The 23712-nt window shown below is 44.6% G+C and overlaps 1 protein-coding gene across 1 annotated transcript in view; it reads right to left on the bottom strand.

Moving 5' to 3' along the window:
• Positions 1-7542: 7542 nt before the first annotated feature.
• The window catches only part of EZH2 (enhancer of zeste 2 polycomb repressive complex 2 subunit), a 125836-nt gene continuing 109666 nt past the window's right edge, over positions 7543-23712 (bottom strand). Inside the window, exons 16-20 of the mRNA XM_068236334.1 lie at positions 21462-21557; positions 15875-15956; positions 14784-14864; positions 13227-13311; positions 7543-7858 (exon numbers count right to left, since the gene is read on the bottom strand). Coding sequence (XP_068092435.1) covers positions 7798-7858; positions 13227-13311; positions 14784-14864; positions 15875-15956; positions 21462-21557 — 405 coding nt within the window. The 3' untranslated portion in view covers positions 7543-7797. The remainder of the gene's footprint in view (positions 7859-13226; positions 13312-14783; positions 14865-15874; positions 15957-21461; positions 21558-23712) is intronic.

Below are 23712 nucleotides of genomic sequence, written 5' to 3'. Positions count from 1 at the left end.
GTATCAACCTTTAAGCTGGATTCACACTAAGCACTTTTGTGAGCGCTTGTGATTGCTGAGCTCTTTTTCCCCCATCTACTTTCATTAAAATCATGGTAAAGTCACAAAATAAAGATTTTTGTGATTTTTTTTTTTTTACACTGATTTTATTGAACGTGAATGGGAAAAAGCGTTCAGCAATAACAAGCGCTCACAAAAGCGCTTATAGTGTGGATCCAACCTTAAAGAAAAAAATTTTTGTTGCAGCTATTATGCTGCTGCGTATCTTACAGCAGAGAGTAAGTTCTGATTTTAGGTTTGCTTTAAAGGACCACTCCCACGAATCAATACATTTTTAACCATCCAACAGTATATATATATATATATATATATATATATATATATATATATATATATATATATATATATATATATATATATATATATATATATATATATATATATATATATATATATATATATATATATATATATATATATATATATATATATATATATACACCATGCTGTGTAATTTTTTTTTTTTATTTTGTGATGTTTCTTTAATTTACTGTTTGACACTGAAATCAGAGTCCGTCAGCCCCTTGCATAACGTTGACGGACTTTTGTATCTAAATAAACATCGCAGGGGGAGCCTTTGCAGGATTTGGTAGATGGAGGAGATGGTTTTGCCCTGCAATCCTAACTGTGAATATCATTGCGCTTGTGCTTACCCTCTGCAGTAGCCGTTATTTATAAGGACCCCTCCGCACTTAGGCATCCCGCAGGCTTTCAGGGAGGCAGCTGTCAGCGCAGACTTTGCTGCGCAATGAGCCGCTCTCCCTCTACCTTCATTCGCCTGCGGGTCTGCCAATGATGACGCGTGGAGGAGCTGAATGACTCCGCGGTGGCAGCGTCAGTATGGGCTTCCCTCTGTCCATCGCCGCGGCTCACGTCCTTATGACGTGCGGCGTAATGAGCGCAGAGCTCGCTCTGCTGTACTGACAGAGCATACAGCTTCTGTCTTTCGCCGCGCCTCCAGCCCAGATGACGTGCGGCGTATTGAGCTCCACCCCTCCAGTCATCATTGGCAGACCCGCCAATGCGGAGGGGTCCTTATAAATAACGGCTACTGCAGAGGGTAAGCACGAGCGCAATGATATTCACAGTTAGGATTGCAGGGCAAAACCATCTCCTCTTTTTTTCTACCAAACCCTGCAAAGGCTTCCCCTGCGATGTTTATTTAGATACAAAAGTCCGTCAACGTTATGCAAGGGGCTGACGGACTCTGATTTCAGTGTCAAACAGTAAATTAAAGAAACATCACAAAAAAAAAAAAAAAAATTACACAGCATGGTATATATATATATATATATATATATATATATATATATATATATATATATATATATATATATATATATATATATACTGTTGGATGGTTAAAAATGTATTGATTTGTGGGAGTGGTCCTTTAAAGGGATACTGTAGGGGGGTCAGGGGAAAATGAGTTGAACTTACCCAGGGCTTCTAACGGTCCCCCGCAGACATCCTGTGTTGGTGCAGCCACTCACCGATGCTCCGGCCCCGCCTCCGGTTCACTTCTGGAATTTCAGACTTTAAAGTCTGAAAACCACTGCGCCTGCAGTGCCGTGTTCTCGATCCCGCTGATGTCATCAAAAGCGCACAGAGCAGGCCCAGTATGGTCTGTGTCTGCGCAGTACACTCCTGGTGACATCAGCGGGATCGAGGACACGGCAACGCAGGCGCAGTGGTTTTCTGACTTTAAAGTCAGAAATTCCAGAAGTGAACTGGAGGCGGGGCCGGAGCATCGGTGAGTGGCTGCGCCAACACAGGATGTCTGCAGGGGACCATTAGAAGCCCCGGGTAATTTCAGCTCATTTTCCTCCGACCCCCCCTACAGTATCCCTTTAAAGGACAATGGCTATCATTCATAAAGCATTCCGCATATAGAAATGCCGAAAACAGCCCACTTTCCCGAACACATAGCAAGATCTCCATTCATAAAGGCTGTTTCCGCATGAAAAGCTGACATTACCGAGCAGAGCGATAAATCACTGCCTTGTGCGGTGACTATCATAACAAATGCAACAAAATGTTAATTCATAAAGATTTACGCAAGCGGTATGAGGACGGGAAATACCGCTCCGTTGGATGTGGCGATAACAATGTTAAGTTATTGGAGACACAGACCTCCCAGGCAGCTGCAGTAGAGCGGAATACAGAGAAATGTATCAACTCGGCAGCTTCCTGTGTTTCCGCAAACCTACTGCCTGCCTACCGACAGCCTAGTTCGGGAAATCTCCGCACTGCTATTGCAACTGGCAACATTTTTATGAATGAGCAGCCAGAAGTCTAAAATACCGAAAGCTGTGTTTTCCCGCATGGATTTACTTTACCAACCACACTTTCATAAATGATAGCCAATGGAAGTAAGATTAGTGGCTGTTATACTTTTTAAACTATTCCAGTTGCCTGGTAGCCCTGCTAATCTATTTGGCTGCGGTAATATTTAAATAACACCAGAAACAAGCATGCAGCTAATCTTGTCAGATCTGACAATGTCAAACAACTGATCTGCACGTTTGTTCAGGATTAAAGTGGAATAAAACGGACATAATGTGTGTTCCTACTTTTCATTACCCATACAGTTATATTTGCTTTTGTGCACAAGTAATATTACCTGTTTACAAAGTACAGCTTTGAACCCTGCCATTGCATTTTTTCATACATTTTAATATATAAATACAGCAGCTATTTAGTGAAAATTTCTCATCTGTCTCTGCTTTTCAGCTTACTACCATTCAGTTTTAGTTACATGGCTTTCTTAACCAGTTCGGCCTATCTGGACGAACTTACTCATTCAGATAGGCTCTGCTGCCGCCGCGTGGTGCACGCGATCAGGCGCGCTCCCGCCGCTGTCCCCCTGATCAGTGAATGGGAATATAATTCCCAATCACCAATCTACTTCCCCCGGAGAAATACCGACGCTTTCTATTCGGAGAGCACGGTATTTCTGCCCCCAGGAAACATCACCTTCTTTTTAGTTCCTGGATGCGAGATCGTTCGCATTCAGGACTTTGACTGTGGCCATCTTGTGGCCAAATAGTAAACTGCACTCACATACATTTTTTATTAAACAATTATGTTATTTTACATGTAAAATTAGCTGTTTCCCTCCCACACCAAAAATTACCCAAATACATTTTTTATTAACAAATAAAATAAAATGCAATAAAAAAACAAACATAAATAGTTACCCAAGGGTCTGAACTTTTTAAATATGCATGTCAAGAGAGTATGTTGTATTATTTTAAATTATAAGCTTATAAATAGTGATGGGACGCAAATTGAAAAAAATGCACCTTTACTTCTAAATAAAATATTGGCGCCATAAATTGTGATAGGGACATCATTTAAACTGTGTAATAACCGGGACAGATGGGCAAATAAAATACATGAGTTTTAATTACGGTAGCGCATATTAATTTCAAACTATAATGGCCAAAAACTTCATTTCATTTCTTTCTTAATCTTCCTGTTAAAATGGATTTAGAAAAAAATAATTCTTAGCAAAATGTACTACCCAAAGAAAGCCTAATTAGTGGCGGAAAAAAACAAGATATAGATCAATTAATTGTGATAAGTAGCAATAAAGTTATTGGCGAATGAATGGGAGGTGAACGTTGCTCGGATGCATGCGGTTTTCAACACTGTGGCGCTGAACCGGTTAACTAATTGTAAAAACAGAGGAATGTAAACAAAAGATAATGTTATCACCTCTTCAGATGCAGATCACAAGCTGAAGGAGCTTTTCATTGCAAAAAGAAAGTGCTGTGTTTAACTGTTTGATTGCTGTTCTGCTACAATTATTTTTTGTGATGGGTTTAACTACTTACTGCACCAGGTGCAGTATAATTACGTCCTGGGAAACATCACTTAAGTCCCAGGGATGTAAATATTAGAGTTCAGCTGTGGGTGGCCGCCACTCACTTCCACGTGGGTATTTGTCGCCGTCCATCAGTAGTTCCCATTCATTAATCTAAGTCCCCGTGTGAATGATCGCTGGCATCAATGAGATGCTTGCGTCATTGTATCTTCAAGAGTAACATGTCCACGCATTACTTCCTATTCATGTACTTGTAGTGGCCAAATAGTAAAATTACACCTAAATACATATACTTCCATAATACCCCCCAAAAAATTTTGCATAAAAAAAATAAAATAAAAGCAAATAGTTACCTTGCACTGAACTTTTTTTAATATATGCATCAAGGTAAATTGCTGTTATTTTAATTATGTGCTTCTAATTAGTGATGGACGCAAAACTGAAAAAAAAATGCACCTTTATTTCCAAATAAAATATTGGCCCTATATATTGTACTAGGGAAATATTTTAAACTTTGAATTACCGGGACAAATAGGCAAATAAAAGGTATGGTTTTTATCCACAGTAGTACTTTTATTTAAAACTAGAATAGCTAAGAACAAAATGAATTTTAATTTTTTCCCTTTGCATTAAGAATAAAATAATTTAGTATAATGTACCACCCAAAGAAAGCCTAATTGGTGGTGAAAAAAACAAGATAAATATTTTGTTGTGATTAGTAGTGATTAAGTTATTGTTGAATGAAAGTAAGTGCTGAAAGGTGAAAATCACACTGGTCCTAAGGGGAAAAACCCTTCAATGGTTAAGTGGATAAGGCTGTAAATAATGAATGCTAGGTACACACCATACAATTTTGTGTTAGATAGATGGTTCAACAGATAATGTCTGACATGTCCGATCTTATTTTTGATCGTTTTTATGATTTTTCATAGAAGTGAATGGAAATAGATAAGAAAAGATAACAGAATTGAATCGGGAATCTATCGGACAGAAAATCGACTGAAAAAACAGTGTATACCCAGCATTAAAGTGGTCTGAAACTCAGCATTTCTTCTTTGAAGTATTAGAGGCAGGATAGCCAGGCAACTGGTACTGCTTAAAAGGAAACATAGAACAGCCTTCTTATCACTCTCACTTAAGTTGTCCTTTAACCACTTGCCGACCGCGCACTCATACCGCGCGTCGGCAAAGTGGCAGCTGCAGGACCAGCGACGCAGTATTGCGTCGCCAGCTGCAGGCTGATTAATCAGGAAGCAGCCGCTCGTGCGAGCGGCTGCTTCCTGTCAATTCATGGCGGGGCGCTCCGTGAATAGCCTGCGGGCCGCCATCTAAATGTAAACACAAGCGGAAATAATCCGCTTTGTTTACATTGTACGGCGCTGCTGCGCAGCAGCGCCGTAAGGCAGATCGGCGATCCCCGGCCAATCAGCGGCCGGGGATCGCCGCCATGTGACAGGGGACGTCCTGTCACTGGCTGCACAGGACGGATAGCGTCCTGTGCAGCCCGGAACACCAGGGGGGCCAGGTAGGAGAGGGAGGGGGGGGGGGGGATTTTGCCGCGGAGGGGGGCTTTGAGGTGCCCCCCCCCCGCAACACCGGCAGGCAGGAGCTATCAGACCCCCCCAGCACATCATCCCCATAGTGGGGGAAAAAGGGGGGCGATCTGATCGCTCTGGATGCACCCTGATCTGTGCTGGGGGCTGTAGAGCCCACCCAGCACAGATCACAAATAACAGCGCTGGTCCTTAAGGGGGGGTAAAGGGTGGGTCATCAAGTGGTTAACCTTGAAGTGAGGTTAGATCCTTTATGTAAAGGGAAGATACTGTGGTGGAAGTCTTTGCTCTGTCCCATTTCCCATTGAAGTTATACTAGGTTTGAATACATCTTCAGGATGCCTTCTGCAGGATTTGAAGTATTCATGTCTCTAAATATTTCCAGAGACAAACAGATTGGTACGGCACACGTGTTTGCAATCGTCCTTGGAGGTACTTGGGGATGGACATGAGTACTTCAGAAGCCTGCCGAGGTGTACCAAAGACACAGCCTGGGCACGTATATTCAACAGATTACAGTGGTGAAATTACAGGATGGATCTAGGTCTTTGTTCTACATAGTTATCCACAGTAACCTGAAGTATTTTTGTAATTTATAGCAAATTATGAATTTCCAGAACTGATCATAAGCTTTCCCCACAGTTTCTTTGGAACATTAGGATTTTTGTTTTTAATGCGTAGAAACAGGTAAGCAATAAAAGTTTGCCATTAATTCTTGCAATGTAATTGCAATGCAATTAAGCTGTACTTAGTTGATTCTTTGAGTGAGCAGCAGAACGTAAACTGATTAAACAAATTCAAAGTCCAGCATAAGGATAGTATGCTCCAAGCTATGGCTGGATATGTGAGCTGGCCACAATCTTGCCAACTGCAATATTGAGCTGAGATGGGACTAATATTTGAACAACATCTTTGAAGTGAGTGGACCTATTTAGACAAAAAATGTGCAATTTAACTATGTGTTGGTCAATGAGATGCAAATCATTTCTCCTTTAACTTTCTTACAGATTGAATGCTTGAATCAATAAAAACTGACAATTAAGATTGGTCCAGTTTGAAGTTTCATCTACATGAAATGTAATTGCTAGTAGGAATTTGTATCACAATGAACAACTCCGGTTGCCAGTTTGGATGTGCAGTAAAAATGTAATTTCTAGTTGCTTGAGACTTCTAGTTAACCACTTGCCGACCACGCACTCATAACGCGCGTCGGCAAAGTGGTAGCTGCAGGACCGGCTGCAGGCTAATTAATCAGGAAACAGCCGCTCGCGCAAGCGGAAATAAGCCTGCTTTGTTTACATTTGTACAACGCTGCTAACAGTAGTAGCGTTGTACCAGATCAGCGATCCCCGGCCAATCAGCGGCCGGGGATCGCTGTCACATGACAGGCAGGAGCCTGTTAGAGGCTGCACAGGACAGATCCGTTCCTGTGCAGCCTCGGATCTCCGGGGCAGGGAGGGAGGAGAGGGTGAATCCTGCGGTGGAGGGGGCTTTGAGGTGCCCCCCCCGCCACCCACAGCATGCAGGAGCGATCAGACACCCCCCCAGCGCATCATCCCCCTAGTGGGGAAAAAAAAGGGGGGCGATCTGGTCGCTCTGCCTGTCATTTGATCTGTGCTGGGGGCTGTAGAGCCCACCCAGCACAGATCTTCTAAAACAGCGCTGATCCTTAAGGGGGGGTAAAGGGTGGGTCCTCAAGTCGTTAACAGAGTTTTTTTATAACGTGGGTTTACTATATTACCATGGTAGCAAGCAATCTGAACTATTTGTCATGTCTGGAAAACCACAGCTGGCTGCAGACTGAAATGTAAAGGTAACAAATGAATATGAAATTACAAATGGCTTGTTTAGCAGCGATGTGTAATATTTTACTGATAATGGTTTATTTAAATGGATTTTGTTTAAAACGGATTACAGATTGTGCAATCTTATCACTTGCAGTACATTTATGAAGGAAGAAAGGCCTGGGGTACAATCTTATTGTGAAGTGACAACTCCAGCAAAAGTGATTTCAGCAACCCTAAACAGCATTTCAGAAGCAATCATGTACATTACATTAAAAAAGAATGCTGCATTTAAATCAGACACACAGAGGATAAAGAAGTTCAAGTATATTTTATTTGAGGTGGGAAATGTACCACAATACATTATTGCCAAAAATCATCAGTATAAAACATTCTGCAGCTGGCAAAAAAAGCATAATGGATCTTCTCTTGACATCACTATAAATTACTTGTACAGTACTCAGTAAATTCAGAACTTCAACTCATTTTTATTTCTTTGCTAAAATTGAGCCAGTATTAGAAATTCCTGAAGAAGGTAAGGCATGGGTTGTGAGAGGAGGTAGCTGGTCAATCAAGGGATCTCCATTTCTCTCTCAATACCCACATATTTTAGAGCATCAGCTTGACTGTATCTGAAACGAAAACAGAAGAGGATTGTTTTCAGGCTGTAACTACTGAGCTACTGGTAAACAAATGCTACTTGTTTGCTATTGTGCCTTTACAGAAAGGTTTAAAGTCAATGGGAACCATTTAAAAAAAAACCTAGATACTTACTAAGGAGAGGGAAGGCTCTGGGTCCTCTAGAGCCTTCCCTCCTCTCCCGGTCCCCCTTCCAGCGCAGGATCCCTTGTTGCAGTATTCCAACTAATTTGGTCAAATGCTGCTGTGTCCGCTGCCGAAGGGAGGCTTTAGTAAGACAGCCCGTCTCAGGGAGTACTGAAGTCTCCCTTCAGCTCCACACTGCGCACACACAAACGCCCTCTGTCCTGCACGCTCGTGTGCGCAGTATGGAGCCGCCTGTCTTCAGGGGAGGACTAGCCCCTGAAGGGGGATTTAAACAGAGGAGTTGCCGCTGCAATGAGGGCACTGGCAGAGGAGAGGGAAGGCTCTATAGGACCCAGAGCCTTCCCTCATTAGGTAAGTAGCTGGCTTTTTATTAAACAAAAAAAATCCCATTTACTTTAAAAACAGCCCTCCAATTCATAATAAAGATTTATGTTACAGTAGAAGAATGCAGAACACTATTGTTTATACACTGTTGCAGCAAAAAGCTTCATCTACAATCTTCTCCACTACTTTGCCTTGTTAGTGCACAATTCTAGTGTTCATTTCAATCAAATGTTGGGAACAAAACACCTGCTAACTGTACACAACTGCATATTTAACCACTTGAGGACCGCAGTGTTAAACCCCCCTAAAAACCAGGACATTTCTCACTTAATTGGCCACTGCAGCTTTAAGGGCTCACTGCAGGGTCGTCCAACTCAGCACACAAGTGATTTCTCTCCCCCCCCCCCCTTTCTAATGGCTAAGGGCTCTGCCTCTGACACAGGAGACCTGGGTTCGAATCTTGGCTCTGCCTGTTCAGTAAGCCAGTCCCTATTCAGTAGGAGACCTTGGGCAAGACTCCCTAAAGGTTCGTATACACGTCCGATAAAGATCGTTCGTTACGAACGATTTGTGACGTTTACACGATATTCAAATTAGACCGAAAAGATCGTTCGTAATGAATGATTGTGTACACATGTGAACAATATAAGTATAAAGTACTGAACGACAAAAAAAAATGCGTGCGCAAACGGAAGTGACGTTATGACAGGCAGTAAGAACATGCGTACTACTCCACAGATAATCATTATCGGACGATCTTTGTACACACTGCAACGATTGAACAATTAGTTTTCGGAAAAATCCGCCGGGTTGGATCGGCCGGACTAAACGATAACGGTCGTTATCGTCCCAAAAAAACCGATCGTTGGAAAATTTTGAGCCGAAAAATTATCGGTCCGATTGTCGTTAACGTTCGTTTTCGAACGATCGTTATCATACGTGTGTACTCAGCTTACCACTGCTACTGCCTATAGAGATCATCCTAGTGGCTGCAACTCTGGCGCTTTGAGTCCGCCAGGAGAAAAGCGTGATATAAATGTTCTGTGTTTGTTTGTTTTCTCCCCACCAACAGAGCTTTCTGTTGGTGGGGTCTGATAGTTTTATTTTTTTCCTATTTTTATAATCCCCCCCCTCGCTCCCCCCTGCCAGCCAATCAGCAGTCATAGGCTCAACACACACCGTACAATCTTGGTTGTTCAATCTTACCACTTTCATGTAGTAGAAGAGCTTATCCAATCAATCATTTAAGGTATTTTCAATCTGTTGGCCCTTATACTACATAGATTTGGTAAATCTGTACAACCAAGATTGTATGGTGTGTGTTGAGCTTTAGGCTTCAGAGTCTATGACAGCCGATCACTTCCGAACCCACAGAGGGGACAGCCATGTCACACCGCTGTCCCCAGTACAGCGCAACCCTACATCGCAGCATTGTACAGCAATAAAGGACGGCAGGTTCACAGTCTAACCGTCTCCCAGCGGTCATAGGAGACTGAAGGGAATGGGTGCGCAATCGCCTGCAAACCACGCCCCAAGAACCTTACGCCGGTCCTGGGACTGCCGCCGTGTCCACGCCCATCGTTATGACCCAGTCGGCAAAGGTTAAAGCTGACACGGCGAATCATCATTACTCTTCAGTGAACATTTGGGATGAGCACAAATGCCTCTGGCTGTCTGGCAAGAATTTCACCGGGTAGCACCACAAATTTTCACTGAACTGCATTGAAGTCAATGGCGGGGACTTTAGTAGTGAATAGCAAAACCGCCAGACATGCTAGATATGTTAGGAACATTTTTTTCAAAAAGACCCTTCACTTTGTGAAAAAAATCTATTTTAAAGTTATGATAGACAAAATGTTTTTTAGTGGCGTTAAATGCTACTGAAAATTTTACATACATCTCCAGAAGCAACAGTGATTTTCCTACTGTTCAGTAGAGATGTGGCGAACATCTCTGAATCCCTGGGGGGTTTACTACTTCCGGGTCGCTCTGACCCGGAGTAGTACGCCTGCGCTGCCCGGCGGAGCACGTCCTAGATCGCGCTCCTGTTGCCGGGCACTTTCTGCGCATGTGTGTGACGTCATGAACGACGTCACGCTCATGCGCAGAGTGCCCGGCAACAGGAGCACGATCTAGGACGCGCTCCGCCGGGCAGCGCAGGCGTACTACTCCGGGTCAGAGCGACCCGGAAGTAGTAAACCCCCCACAGATGTTTGCCACATCACTGCTGTTCAGTACACGGTTACTGTGTGCTGACCAATAGGAAACCCTGGGGCAAGTTGCCATGCTTTTGCACTATGCAAATAAAAAGGTATTATTTGCATAAAAAAAACTAAAAAATAAAAATAAAATAAAAAAAAAACAACTTAAGTTTACACGGAGCCCCCTCCAAAGGATCTTTAACCCCTCGTCACCATTGCAAGCTAGTATAGCCAGAATGCAGAGCCTGGACCGCGTGCGTGCCCATAGGGTCTATGATATGCAAGGGCTTTGGAAGAGAGGAGCGGGCAAAGCTTCCCTCTCCCTAAAGCCCCTGTCCAATCCATTCACCTCCAGTACCCAGAAGGGGAGGGTACAGGGGACTCTGCAGCTCGTTTCAACAAAGGGAATTACAAAAGCAGCCTTCATGCGTCTATAAGAACATAAGGGCCCATTCACACTAGAAAATATCAAACCGGTAGAGCTTAGCGCTACTGTTTTGCACGGGTGATTTTTACCGCTATAAGCATGGTAAAATCACTGTACACTTCCGCGATTCCGATCAGCACTTATTTAAGCACTGTACCACGATCGCTCGAGAATCGCCGCAAAATGCTGCAGGTAACAAATTTTGCAATTGCCATTAATCACGAAATGCCCGCGATCGACGGCAAGGAGATCACTGCCATTAGGCTTCAGCGATTAGCGAGAATCACCCTCTAATCGCCCTAGTGAGAACAGGCCCTCAAGCAGGTGGTCAACTCTACTAGACTGATTAGCAGTTATTTATAACATAGTGCATGTATCACACACAGTATAATACACAGTATTTCAGGCTTACTCAGTAAGATGTATATGATATGTAGATATGTTCAGTGAGAGGTAAATAAGCAAGTTGATCAATGTTTTATGCAGTTTGAAAATAAATGGACCAATCAAATACAATGGCTGCTGCATTTGATTGGCCTATTATCAAGCTGCATTTGCATAAAATTAGCATGGACTCAGAGTTTTTTGCATCTCATTGACCACCTCTATTTGTATGCAATAAATAGCAAATACTGACAATGGGCTCAATTCACAAAACTTCTCATAAAGGACTTCTCACCTAATTAATAAAAATAACCTTTCAGTACATTTACAAGCCAAATAATCACTCAAAGTAAGTTGTTCCTGATTAAACTACATTTCAATATAACCTTTTTTACCCCCAATTATATTATATTTTTCTTCTTTGGAAGCTTAAAATTGTAACAGATACGGTGAAAACAGATGAAAATGAGTGAAAAAGCTTTGTGAATAATGCCCAATGTGTACAACAGAGCTGGTGAGATTCTGGTTTTGATAAGGCTTCTCAAATACAATATATTACATGCTAACTGAATTCCCTGGACCTTTAGTTAACCACTTGATGACCCACCCTTTACCCCCCCTTAAGGACCAGCGTGGTTATTAGTGATCTGTGCTGGGTGGGCTCTACAGCCCCCAGCACAGATCAGGGTGCAGGCAGAGAGATCAGATTGCCCCCCTTTTTTCCCCCCTATGGGGATGATGTGCAGGGGGGGGTCTGATCTCTTCTGCCTGCGTGTGGCTGGCGGGGGGGGGGGGGGGGCACCTCAAAGCCCCCCTCCGCGGCGAAATTCCCCCCTCCCTCTCCTACCTGTCCCCTCCCCGGTGATCCGGGCTGCACAGGACGCTATCCGTCCTGTGCAGCCAGTGACAGGACGTCCCCTGTCACATGGCGGCGATCCCCGGCCGCTGATTGGCCGGGGATCGCCGATCTGCCTTACGGCGCTGCTGCGCAGCAGCGCCGTACAAATGCAAACAAAGCGGATTATTTCCGCTTGTGTTTACATTTAGCCTGCGAGCCGCCATCGGCGGCCCGCAGGCTATTCACGGAGCCCCCCGCCGTGATTTGACAGGAAGCAGCCGCTCGCGCGAGCGGCTGCTTCCTGATTAATCAGCCTGCAGCTGGCGACGCAGTACTGCGTCGCTGGTCCTGCAGCTGCCACTTTGCCGACGCACGGTATAAGCGTGCGGTCGGCAAGTGGTTAAAGGACTTCCGAGGCGATGATTATAATCTATTTATACTCACCTGGGGATTCTTCCAGTCCCTTGCCGCAGCTCCAGTCCTCCTCGGTCTCCAGCTGGTCGTCCGTAAAGATCGGCGACCTGACGACGGACTATGCGACACAGAGGAGGACCGGAGTTGCGGTGAGGGACTGAAAGACGCACCAGGTGATCATCACCTCAGACGTCCTTTAAGGCGAAACTGTAGAGAGAAAAAAATCACATTGTTTCACTTACCTGGGGCTTTCCCAAGCCCCCAGCAGCTGTCCTGTCCCGCGGCGGTCCTGCCCGAGCCTCCGTTCTCCCACCACCACTCCGTCCCGTACCTCAACTTGTAAGTCGATGCCAGCGCAGCCCGGCCACGCGTATCCTTTCTTCGCGTTCCCCCTCTGCAATAGCTGGATACGTATGGCCAGAGCCACGCAGGCGCCCGCCAGCGAAACCAAAAGTAGCTGGCGGCGGGAGAACGGAGGCTCGTCTAGAAGCGGCGCGGGGCAGGACGGCTGCTGGGGGCTTGGGGGAGCCCAAGGTAAGTGAAACAATGTGTTTATTTTCTCTCCACAGTTCCGCTTTAAAGATGAACAGTAATAACAGTAATGACGACCAGAATATCATACATACCTGTAATCAAAGAAGAGTTCTTCACCTGTCTGGATGGCTCGTTTTGCAAATATTCCTATTCTATGGTCACCATTGACCATCATTACTGAAACATAAAATTAAGAGAACGCTAAAACACAATTAGATTACCCTTGGAACAGTCAGTGCAAGTTTAAAGCCTTGGCCGAATTCACACTGTGCACGTTGCTTGCATGTGAACTTATTCTCCATACAACTGTATGGGCATGTCCACAGCTATTCAATGTAATGAACCAAGTTATTCAAACACACTTTGCGTGTCTGAATAACGTGAGCGACAATGAGCGCATTACAAAGCAATTCTTCAAGCTGTGAAGATAATGTGCACATTTTAACATGCAAAGTGTTCGTAGTGTAATGCTCGTGTCACAGCGCGGACGTTAGATAACGTACATAGTGGGAATTTCACCACATTCCACCATAACTTTCTAGAATGTGGGGATCAGGGCAAGAAAAGATTTAAAGAAAAAAAAAACTGCTAGGTTTTTATTGCTGACTGTGTGCACATTGGGAAAATTTTCACTTACTTCCTGTTGCGGTCAGAGGTGACAAGGTGAGGTGAAATCCACCCCCCCCCCCCCCCCTCTATGTAGACAACTTGCCGCTCACAACGCTAAGCAGAGTTTACCAAACTCCAGTGCCAGATTCCTCCCCACTGCTACCTCATAGCTGCTGAACTAGCCAGAGTCCAGCTATCCTAAGGCCAAACTCTGGGGGCCCAGATTACCTTGTTCCCACTGCCATAGCTGCAATTTACACTGTATCCTATTTTAACAGTTTCAGCACAGACACCATTACAAAAATAAATATTTCTCTAGAATGAGGGAAGGGTTGGAAACTATGCCAGTGTTATTTTTTATAGCTGTGCCAATTTTAGGGTAGATTGCAAGCAGCTTCTGTTAACACCGACTAGGTTACTTGGGACATAAGCATAAAGAATAACTATGAACAATAAAGGGAGGTTTTTTTATTGTATGTTATGAGTGTGTTACTCTGCTTTAAAGAGTGGCATAGCATACTTTGGACACTTTGCTCCCTGCATCTGTGGTACACCACTCAGAAAACATAATACCCATTTCACTTATGGGAATTAAGATATTTATTGTTATCTGGGTGAGGAATGAGGTTTCTTATTTATTGTTCTAGTGACAGACCTGAGTGAAATCCAAGTAACAGGAAGAAATACAGCAATGAAAAATTAGCGATGTGGTATAAGTTTAGACAATCTGGTGAGACTTATTTTATGTTAATATTGGCATTTTCCCATACTTCCTGTGCTTGAAAAAGAGGACCCGTTGTACTGTCTCCCATAGCACTGCAGCAAAATGGAGCATTTCTTCGACTTAAAAAGAAACTAATCTCACAATTCCATGTGGCGTCTAATATTTGCCTTTAGGTTAGCCAAGCTGTGTTAGCTGTAACCCAATAGCATAAACAGGAGCAACTGTGCCCCGCCTCCTTGGCTAAGGCAGACTGGAGGGGCCGAGATTGGGCCATCAAACCAACCACTACATTACAGATTCTACATGGCCTCCTTACCTTTTGCATAGCAATTTGGATTCACAGAATGGTTTGCAAAGCGAATTTTGTTTCCTTTGCGGGTTGCATCAACTACAAAATCTATAGAGAAAAAAATATCACAAAATGAGATACAAGTCAGTCATTACAAACAAATAAAAGTATTAATAAAACAATAACATAGCACAAATAAACCTACATATTTTACCTGCTGAAAACATATGAAACAGAATGTAAGGGGGGAGGGGCACCTATAATATATATATATATATATATTATTTTTCCTGGGGACTTTTGCCCAGCCCCCCCCCCCCCCCCCCCAGTTTATTTAGACAAGGCCCTGACTTCTCCTGTGTTCTGCCAACATGCACCTTCTTTCGGCTACAGTCAGTCCAAATAACCTCCATATTCTTTGTGTCCTGGCATGTGTGGAGCTGCTTCTGTGTTCCAGCCCTGTTCTACCGGGATCATATTCTATTGCTTTATACTGGCAGGGCATGGTAAGGTCCAAGACAGCAGCTGAGACCATGAGGGCAAGAACGTGGGCAGTGGCAAGAGAGGAGCACAGCAGCAGAAAGCAGATCTAGCCATCTACTCACTTTCCACCATATTCCTCAATGACTTGCACTTTACATTGGAGTAACTGGTGGAAGGTGGCCTGACAGGAGGCACTCTGCACTTTATACACTGCGGAGGACATATATGCTGCAGGCCCACGCACAAGTCCAGCAAGCAGGAAGGCAAACTGATGACAGGACACGCTGACAGATGAGTGGTAACAGAACTAGGTGTTAGGAAAACAATATGTAGGTGGTAAATGTCTCCGGTTTATAAATGGAATCAACCAGTTTTACCTGTTATCTCGATTAAAAATGGGTGTGTGTCTTAAAAATGCATCTGTTAAACTGAAAATATAATTGAGACTCAATGTTCAATGTTACTAATGTACTATTTACCATTAGAACTACACACAAAATGCAGTTCAGGTTTGCTTTAAGGCAAGGGAGACGTGACTTCATGCCTGGAACTATGCGTAACAGAGAGACCAGCATGAAAAGTTGGGGAAGTACATTCTGTAAACCTGGCAGCTTATAAGAGCCGTATGGACTTACCATTATTCAAGTTGAAGAGGAAGCTGCACATGTACTTATCATATACTTTGCCTCTTCTGTCTGCTTCATCCTGAGATATAATCTGTAATAATGACATGAACATTTTTTTCAAAGCACATTATATCCATTAATGCATTGGTGATTAGCATCAAATGTATGCAGAAGATTTATCAAAACCAGTGCAAGAAAACCTGAGCAAAATAAGTGCAAATGTGCAACAGATGAAGGATTCCGATTGGTCTCTGAGCCACTGCACCATTTTTGCTCCAATTTTTATTGCATGGGTTCAGCAAGGTCATAGCAATTGGCCAACCCCACAAAAATGAATGTATATTTCCCACTTAATACAACTTCAAAATGCACATAAGAGGGCATAGCTTTCTTCACACACTACCAATCCTCAATTTCCTGTAAGGAGGATCAATGACCCAGTGCCATGAATCCCAGTCCCTCTGTAGCTCAACACTTCATAATACCAATTGCTAAATTACAAAACATTTTTGTGGCTGTGACAAATACTAACCTATATGGGGACTACACAAAAAGTTTGTCTCTAAATACTAAGTTTTTACCACTTAAAATCAAAATAGGAATACAGTATTAGAGTCCAGAGAATTCTTATTTATGGTAATTCCTATGGACAGAGTTCATATTATCTCATAAGGCTACTTTAACTTTACATTCATTTTAAAGCAAAATGGGAGTTAGCATTTCCCTTTTCTCCAGTAGATTTGCCACAAAGATGTGTTTAATTTTGCTGTTCCCTGGACCCTTACTATGTCATTACAAACAGGAGGCTACACTGAAATATACTCTCCCAAATATTAGGGAAGTTCTTTTTGATGTACAGCAAGTATACAACACAGCTTTGTGTTGTATTTTTGAAACCCCACAAGTAAATTAACTTCCAAGTCACATATTAGTGGTAGGACCCCTTTCGAGTCGGAGAGACCTCACCATTGGTGAAAGGGTCTAGTGCGGAATGCCTTTGCATGCAAAACATTTTTGAAGCAACCAGCCTCTATCAATGAAACTGAATGCTGATTTTATGGAAGTTTCATGCATTACTAGAGTTCCACTTATGTGGCAATTAGGGTCTACCTCAAAAGGGGCCCATACACTGGTCGATTTCAGCTATCGATTCTATAGAATCATCCGAAAATCGATTCTTTCAAATCAAAATCGATTTGAAGCCGGTTTCGATCGATTTGATCTATCTGACAGAATGGAAAATCTAGGTCGATCTGCTGCTGGCCCATAGAGTTGCATTGCATCTAATGGTGCAATAATGCATTTAGATAGATTTTCAACAGATTTCATTATGAAATCTATTGGAAATCTGTTCCTAGTGTGTGGCACACATCAGGTAGATTCCTGTCAGATTCGACTTGACAGGCATCTGACAGAAATCTATCTGATGGTCGAATCTGCTGCAAAAGTGTATGGCCACCTTTATTTAGGGAAGATTGTGTGGTCAGTTCAAGCCCTTGCATAAATTGGCACTGCAATTTGAATGCATGTACTGTGTGAGGTAAAGGAGAATGATTTCCTCCACCGGCTGCGAGGTAAAGCAGAATCCTGATTTCCCCCACCATCAGTGAGGTAAAGGAGAATCCTGATTTCCCCCACCGGCTGCGAGGTAAAGCAGAATCCTGATTTCCTCCACCGGCTGCGAGGTAAAGCAGAATCCTGATTTCCCCCAACGGCTGCAAGGTAAAGGAGAATCCTGATTTCCCCCACCGGCTGCGAGGTAAAGCAGAATCCTGATTTCCCCCACCGGCTGCGAGGTAAAGGAGAATCCTGATTTCCCCCACCAGATGTGAGTAAAGGAGAATCCTGATTTCCCCCACCGGCTGCGAGGTAAAGCAGAATCCTGATTTCCCCCACCATCAGTGAGGTAAAGCAGAATCCTGATTTCCCCCACCGGCTGCGAGGTAAAGCAGAATCCTGATTTCCCCCACTAGCTGTGAGGTAAAGCAGAATCCTGATATTCCCCACCAGCTGTGAGGTAAAGCAGAATCCTGATTTCCTCCACCGGCTGCAAGGTAAAGCAGAATCCTGATTTCCCCCATCGGCTGTGAGGTAAAGCAGAATCCTGATTTCCCCCACCAGCTGTGAGGTAAAGCAGAATCCTGATTTCCCCCACCAGCTGTGAGGTAAAGCAGAATCCCGATTTCCTCCACCGGCTGCGAGGTAAAGCAGAATCCTGATTTCCCCCACCGGCTGCAAGGTAAAGGAGAATCCTGATTTCCCCCACCGGCTGCAAGGTAAAGCAGAATCTTGATTTCCCCCACCGGCTGCGAGGTAAAGCAGAATCCTGATTTCCCCCACCATCAGTGAGGTAAAGGAGAATCCTGATTTCCCCCACCGGCTGCGAGGTAAAGCAGAATCCTGATTTCCTCCACCGGCTGCGAGGTAAAGCAGAATCCTGATTTCCCCCAACGGCTGCAAGGTAAAGGAGAATCCTGATTTCCCCCACCGGCTGCGAGGTAAAGCAGAATCCTGATTTCCTCCACCGGCTGCGAGGTAAAGCAGAATCCTGATTTCCCCCAACGGCTGCAAGGTAAAGGAGAATCCTGATTTCCCCCACCGGCTGCGAGGTAAAGCAGAATCCTGATTTCCCCCACCGGCTGCGAGGTAAAGGAGAATCCTGATTTCCCCCACCAGATGTGAGTAAAGGAGAATCCTGATTTCCCCCACCGGCTGCGAGGTAAAGCAGAATCCTGATTTCCCCCACCATCAGTGAGGTAAAGCAGAATCCTGATTTCCCCCACCGGCTGCGAGGTAAAGCAGAATCCTGATTTCCCCCACCAGATGTGAGTAAAGGAGAATCCTGATTTCCCCCACCGGCTGCGAGGTAAAGCAGAATCCTGATTTCCCCCACCATCAGTGAGGTAAAGCAGAATCCTGATTTCCCCCACCGGCTGCGAGGTAAAGGAGAATCCTGATTTCCCCCACCAGCTGCGAGGTAAAGCAGAATCCTGATTTCCCCCACCATCAGTGAGGTAAAGCAGAATCCTGATTTCCCCCACCGGCTGCGAGGTAAAGCAGAATCCTGATTTCCCCCACCAGATGTGAGTAAAGGAGAATCCTGATTTCCCCCACCGGCTGCGAGGTAAAGCAGAATCCTGATTTCCCCCACCATCAGTGAGGTAAAGCAGAATCCTGATTTCCCCCACCGGCTGCGAGGTAAAGGAGAATCCTGATTTCCCCCACCAGCTGCGAGGTAAAGCAGAATCCTGATTTCCCCCACCATCAGTGAGGTAAAGCAGAATCCTGATTTCCCCCACCATCAGTGAGGTAAAGCAGAATCCTGATTTCCCCCACTAGCTGTGAGGTAAAGCAGAATCCTGATATTCCCCACCAGCTGTGAGGTAAAGCAGAATCCTGATTTCCTCCACCGGCTGCAAGGTAAAGCAGAATCCTGATTTCCCCCATCGGCTGTGAGGTAAAGCAGAATCCTGATTTCCCCCACCAGCTGTGAGGTAAAGCAGAATCCTGATTTCCCCCACCAGCTGTGAGGTAAAGCAGAATCCCGATTTCCTCCACCGGCTGCGAGGTAAAGCAGAATCCTGATTTCCCCCACCGGCTGCAAGGTAAAGGAGAATCCTGATTTCCCCCACCGGCTGCAAGGTAAAGCAGAATCCTGATTTCCCCCACCGGCTGCGAGGTAAAGCAGAATCCTGATTTCCCCCACCAGCTGTGAGGTAAAGCAGAATCCTGATTTCCCCCACCGGCTGCAAGGTAAAGCAGAATCCTGATTTCCCCCACCAGCTGTGAGGTAAAGCAGAATCCTGATTTCCTCCACCGGCTGCAAGGTAAAGCAGAATCCTGATTTCCCCCACCAGCTGTGAGGTAAAGCAGAATCCTGATTTCCCCCACCAGCTGTGAGGTAAAGCAGAATCCCGATTTCCTCCACCGGCTGCAAGGTAAAGCAGAATCCTGATTTCCCCCACCAGCTGTGAGGTAAAGCAGAATCCTGATTTCCCCCACCGGCTGCGAGGTAAAGCAGAATCCCGATTTCCTCCACCGGCTGCGAGGTAAAGCAGAATCCTGATTTCCCCCACCGGCTGCAAGGTAAAGGAGAATCCTGATTTCCCCCACCGGCTGCAAGGTAAAGCAGAATCCTGATTTCCCCCACCGGCTGCGAGGTAAAGCAGAATCCTGATTTCCCCCACCAGCTGTGAGGTAAAGCAGAATCCTGATTTCCCCCACCGGCTGCAAGGTAAAGGAGAATCCTGATTTCCCCCACCAGCTGTGAGGTAAAGCAGAATCCCGATTTCCTCCACCGGCTGCGAGGTGAAGCAGACTCCTGATTTCCCCCACCGGCTGCGAGGTAAAGCAGAATCCTGATTTCCCCCACCAGCTGTGAGGTAAAGGAGAATCCTGATTTCCCCCACCGGCTGCGAGGTAAAGCAGAATCCTGATTTCCCCCACCGGCTGCGAGGTAAAGCAGAATCCTGATTTCCCCCACCAGCTGCGAGGTAAAGCAGAATCCTGATTTCCCCCACCGGCTGCGAGGTAAAGCAGAATCCTGATTTCCCCCACCGGCTGCAAGGTAAAGGAGAATCCTGATTTCCCCCACCAGCTGTGAGGTAAAGCAGAATCCCGATTTCCTCCACCGGCTGCGAGGTAAAGCAGAATCCTGATTTCCCCCACCGGCTGCGAGGTAAAGCAGAATCCTGATTTCCCCCACCGGCTGCGAGGTAAAGGAGAATCCTGATTTCCCCCACCGGCTGCGAGGTAAAGCAGAATCCTGATTTCCCCCACCAGCTGTGAGTAAAGTCCCGTTTCCACTATCGCGAATCCGCATGCGTTGCCCGCATGCGGATTCGCACAGTCAGTACAAGTGGATGGGACTGTTTCCACTTGTGCGTTTCCCCGCACGTTTTTCTGTGCAGAAAAAATCTGCAGGGTAGGGCCCTCAGAATTCGCCTGCGTGTGGAATGCAGGCGAATCGCACGCAATGTATTTAATAGGGAAATCGCATGCGTTTTCCCCATGCGTTTTTTCCCGCGATTTCGCATGCGATTTCGCATAGGTATTAATGTTATTTTACACAGGCAGTGACATGGTTAAATTCGCATACAGCCTTACCTATGCGAAATCGCATACGAAATCGCGGCAAAAAACTCATGCGGAATCGCACCCGCATGCGATTTGCCTGCGGTGATTTGCCGGCGATTCCGCAACGCTATAGTGGAAACTGGCCCTAAAGGAGAATCCTGATTTCCACCAGCTGTGAGGTAAAGAAGTATCCTGATTTCCCCCACCGACTGCGAGGTAAAGCAGAATCCTGATTTCCCCATCCGCTGTGAGGTAATGATGAATCCTGTTTATTTTTTTATACCAGCTGTGAGATATAGAGGAATCCTGACTTTCTGCACCAGCCTGCCATATTTAAACAGATAATGCAGTGGTGCACATTGCACAGTGGGGGCGGGCAGTCAAGATGAAGAACTTTATTTTTTAGTCCTGATGGCTTGAGATGATAAAATTTCCTCAACATACTTCATAACACACATAAAAACAATGCAACCATCCTACACTTGTGTACAATTTATTGTACATTTTCATACTAACTTACCTCCCCACAATATTCAGAAATGAACTCGTTCTTCTGCACAGGGTCTTTGATGAAGATCCCCCAACCAGCCACATCAGAAGGAGCCAGTAGCAAATGCTACAAAAAACAAACAAACATATCTCTTGTTCAGAGTGAATAATTAAACTTTAAGCTATATAATAGAGTGTGTGGGGGCCTAGGAAGATCCTCTCAGCAACATCACAGTTGCTAAAGCAATGCATAACATAGCAGTTGTCATAATAAAGATCGTTGTGATATAACAGGGGTCTCCAAACGTTTTGGGTCGAGGGCCGGGTCAACACACTTCAGACTGCTGGGGGGCCGGAGTATACATAAAATGATGTAGAAGTCTTTGCAGGCCAGACAGTGAAGCATACCCAGGAAACAACCTGCAGTCCAATTGGACAGCAGTGTCACCTGATGTGGAATTTGATTGGAAACCATCGAATTACCACTTTCTGGCTTCCATGTGGATGGGTGGTGCCAGCATTGCTATTCTGTATGCGGACCACCAATATTTAAAGATGTAGCTGACCGCATCTATAAGTAATACATTTTGTGTGTGGGGGGCTGATAAAAAAGCCTCAGGGGGCCACATTCGGCCCGCGGGCCTTAGTTTGAGGACCACTGTGTTATAAGGAAAGCAGCTCACGTTTACAAGACAGACATATGAAAATGACAAGCATAAGCAGCAAAACCACAAAACTGCACCTGCCGCAAGGCACACATTCAATGGCATTATCCTTCTTTCTGAGCCACAAAAAATGAAGTACATGAACACTAAAGGATTAATGAGACTTGCCCTCACATGGTTGTGTCTCATGGTTGTTGTAGAAGGAATGTCACTTTGAAATGGCCGGCTCACTCTTTGCACCTTTTCTAATGTCAAAGCAGCCATACTGTCCAGGCACGTGCATCTATTTTAAGAACTCAAGATGCCTTACCTAGCAAAGTGCCCCTCTGCCAAAACTGGATGAAATCAGGCTGCGAGACCAAGTGTTATTGAAAGAGGGAAGGCAAACAAAGACAGGGTACATGTTACATGCTCCTAACCCACAGGAAAGGCAACATTACGGTCATCTAATTATCTACAGCAGAATCAGGACTGGACAAATCAATGGTGAATCCAGAGCCAGTAACTTCTATCTACCTTGCCTTCCACTGACAGACAGGCTCAAAAATACTGCACGGGTATTCTGGCATTAGTGCTTGCCTGGATGATGTACTAATACACTTTATAAAGAAACAATCATTTATTTGTTGAAAATGGTCAATAAAAGGTGTCCTTAAACAGTGTTAGTTAGGAAGCACTTCATATTTCTAAAAAGAAAAAAAAAATCTAGCTCTGCCTTTACTTTTCTCCCAGACTCTAGGGTCAAATATTCTACATGGGCAGCAGAGGGCAGCATAGAAGCTGGGATTAGCCATGAATACAGAGGGCATATCTGCTGACCCAGGATATACCAGTGGTTAATACTCTTCAGCTGGTTGGCAAATATGGTAAACAGGATCAATTAATCCTGGTAGGAGTAGAATTCCACTTTAATATACAATTTCACTGTAATATGGCATAAAACACAGTGATTTACACATGTTGCTCACCTCTGAAAACATCCAGATGGCAGCACTGCTAATGCCAGGTACAGACTGCAACTTCCTGCGAGAAGCCCATAGTGGATGGCAGGAGCTATACAAGGCCATCATACACACATATAATAATTCCTGTACAGACCTCAGCTAAAGGATGCCAGTACTGACATAGCATCACCCCTATATACAGCTCACTGGAGCCCACAGTGTAGCTACCCAACAATAGCCTGGCACCACAATAAATATTCAGAAAACGGGTGAAGTAAGCAGGCTACATAGGTGTTACATGTACTGTGTCATGGTGAGATCTTATATTACAAGGGTGATAACTCTGCAGAGGCTAAATATCACTTTATTAAAGAAAACCTTTAAATAGCCGAGACAGTACCTTCATCTTGAAGCAACAGATAGTATTGTTTTTACTGATACTGTTTTCCTATTCCGATTTCTAATATTTTTTTTTATCTGCATGTCATCTTGCTAATAATGTCAACACTATACAAAATATAGGGAGAAATCACAGTTTTTTTTAGCCTACTCTACTGTGTATCACCTCAGCCTGTCAGCTGAAATAGTTAATTGGAAGTGAGAAGCAGAATATAATCCTCTGTATAAAGCCCCATCTACACAATACGATTCTTTGTGTGATTCGATTACGATT

The sequence above is a fragment of the Hyperolius riggenbachi genome, chromosome 5 (genome assembly GCF_040937935.1).
Source record: "Hyperolius riggenbachi isolate aHypRig1 chromosome 5, aHypRig1.pri, whole genome shotgun sequence".
NCBI classification, from domain to species: domain Eukaryota; kingdom Metazoa; phylum Chordata; class Amphibia; order Anura; family Hyperoliidae; genus Hyperolius; species Hyperolius riggenbachi.
This window is presented reverse-complemented; position numbering and strand designations above follow the sequence as displayed.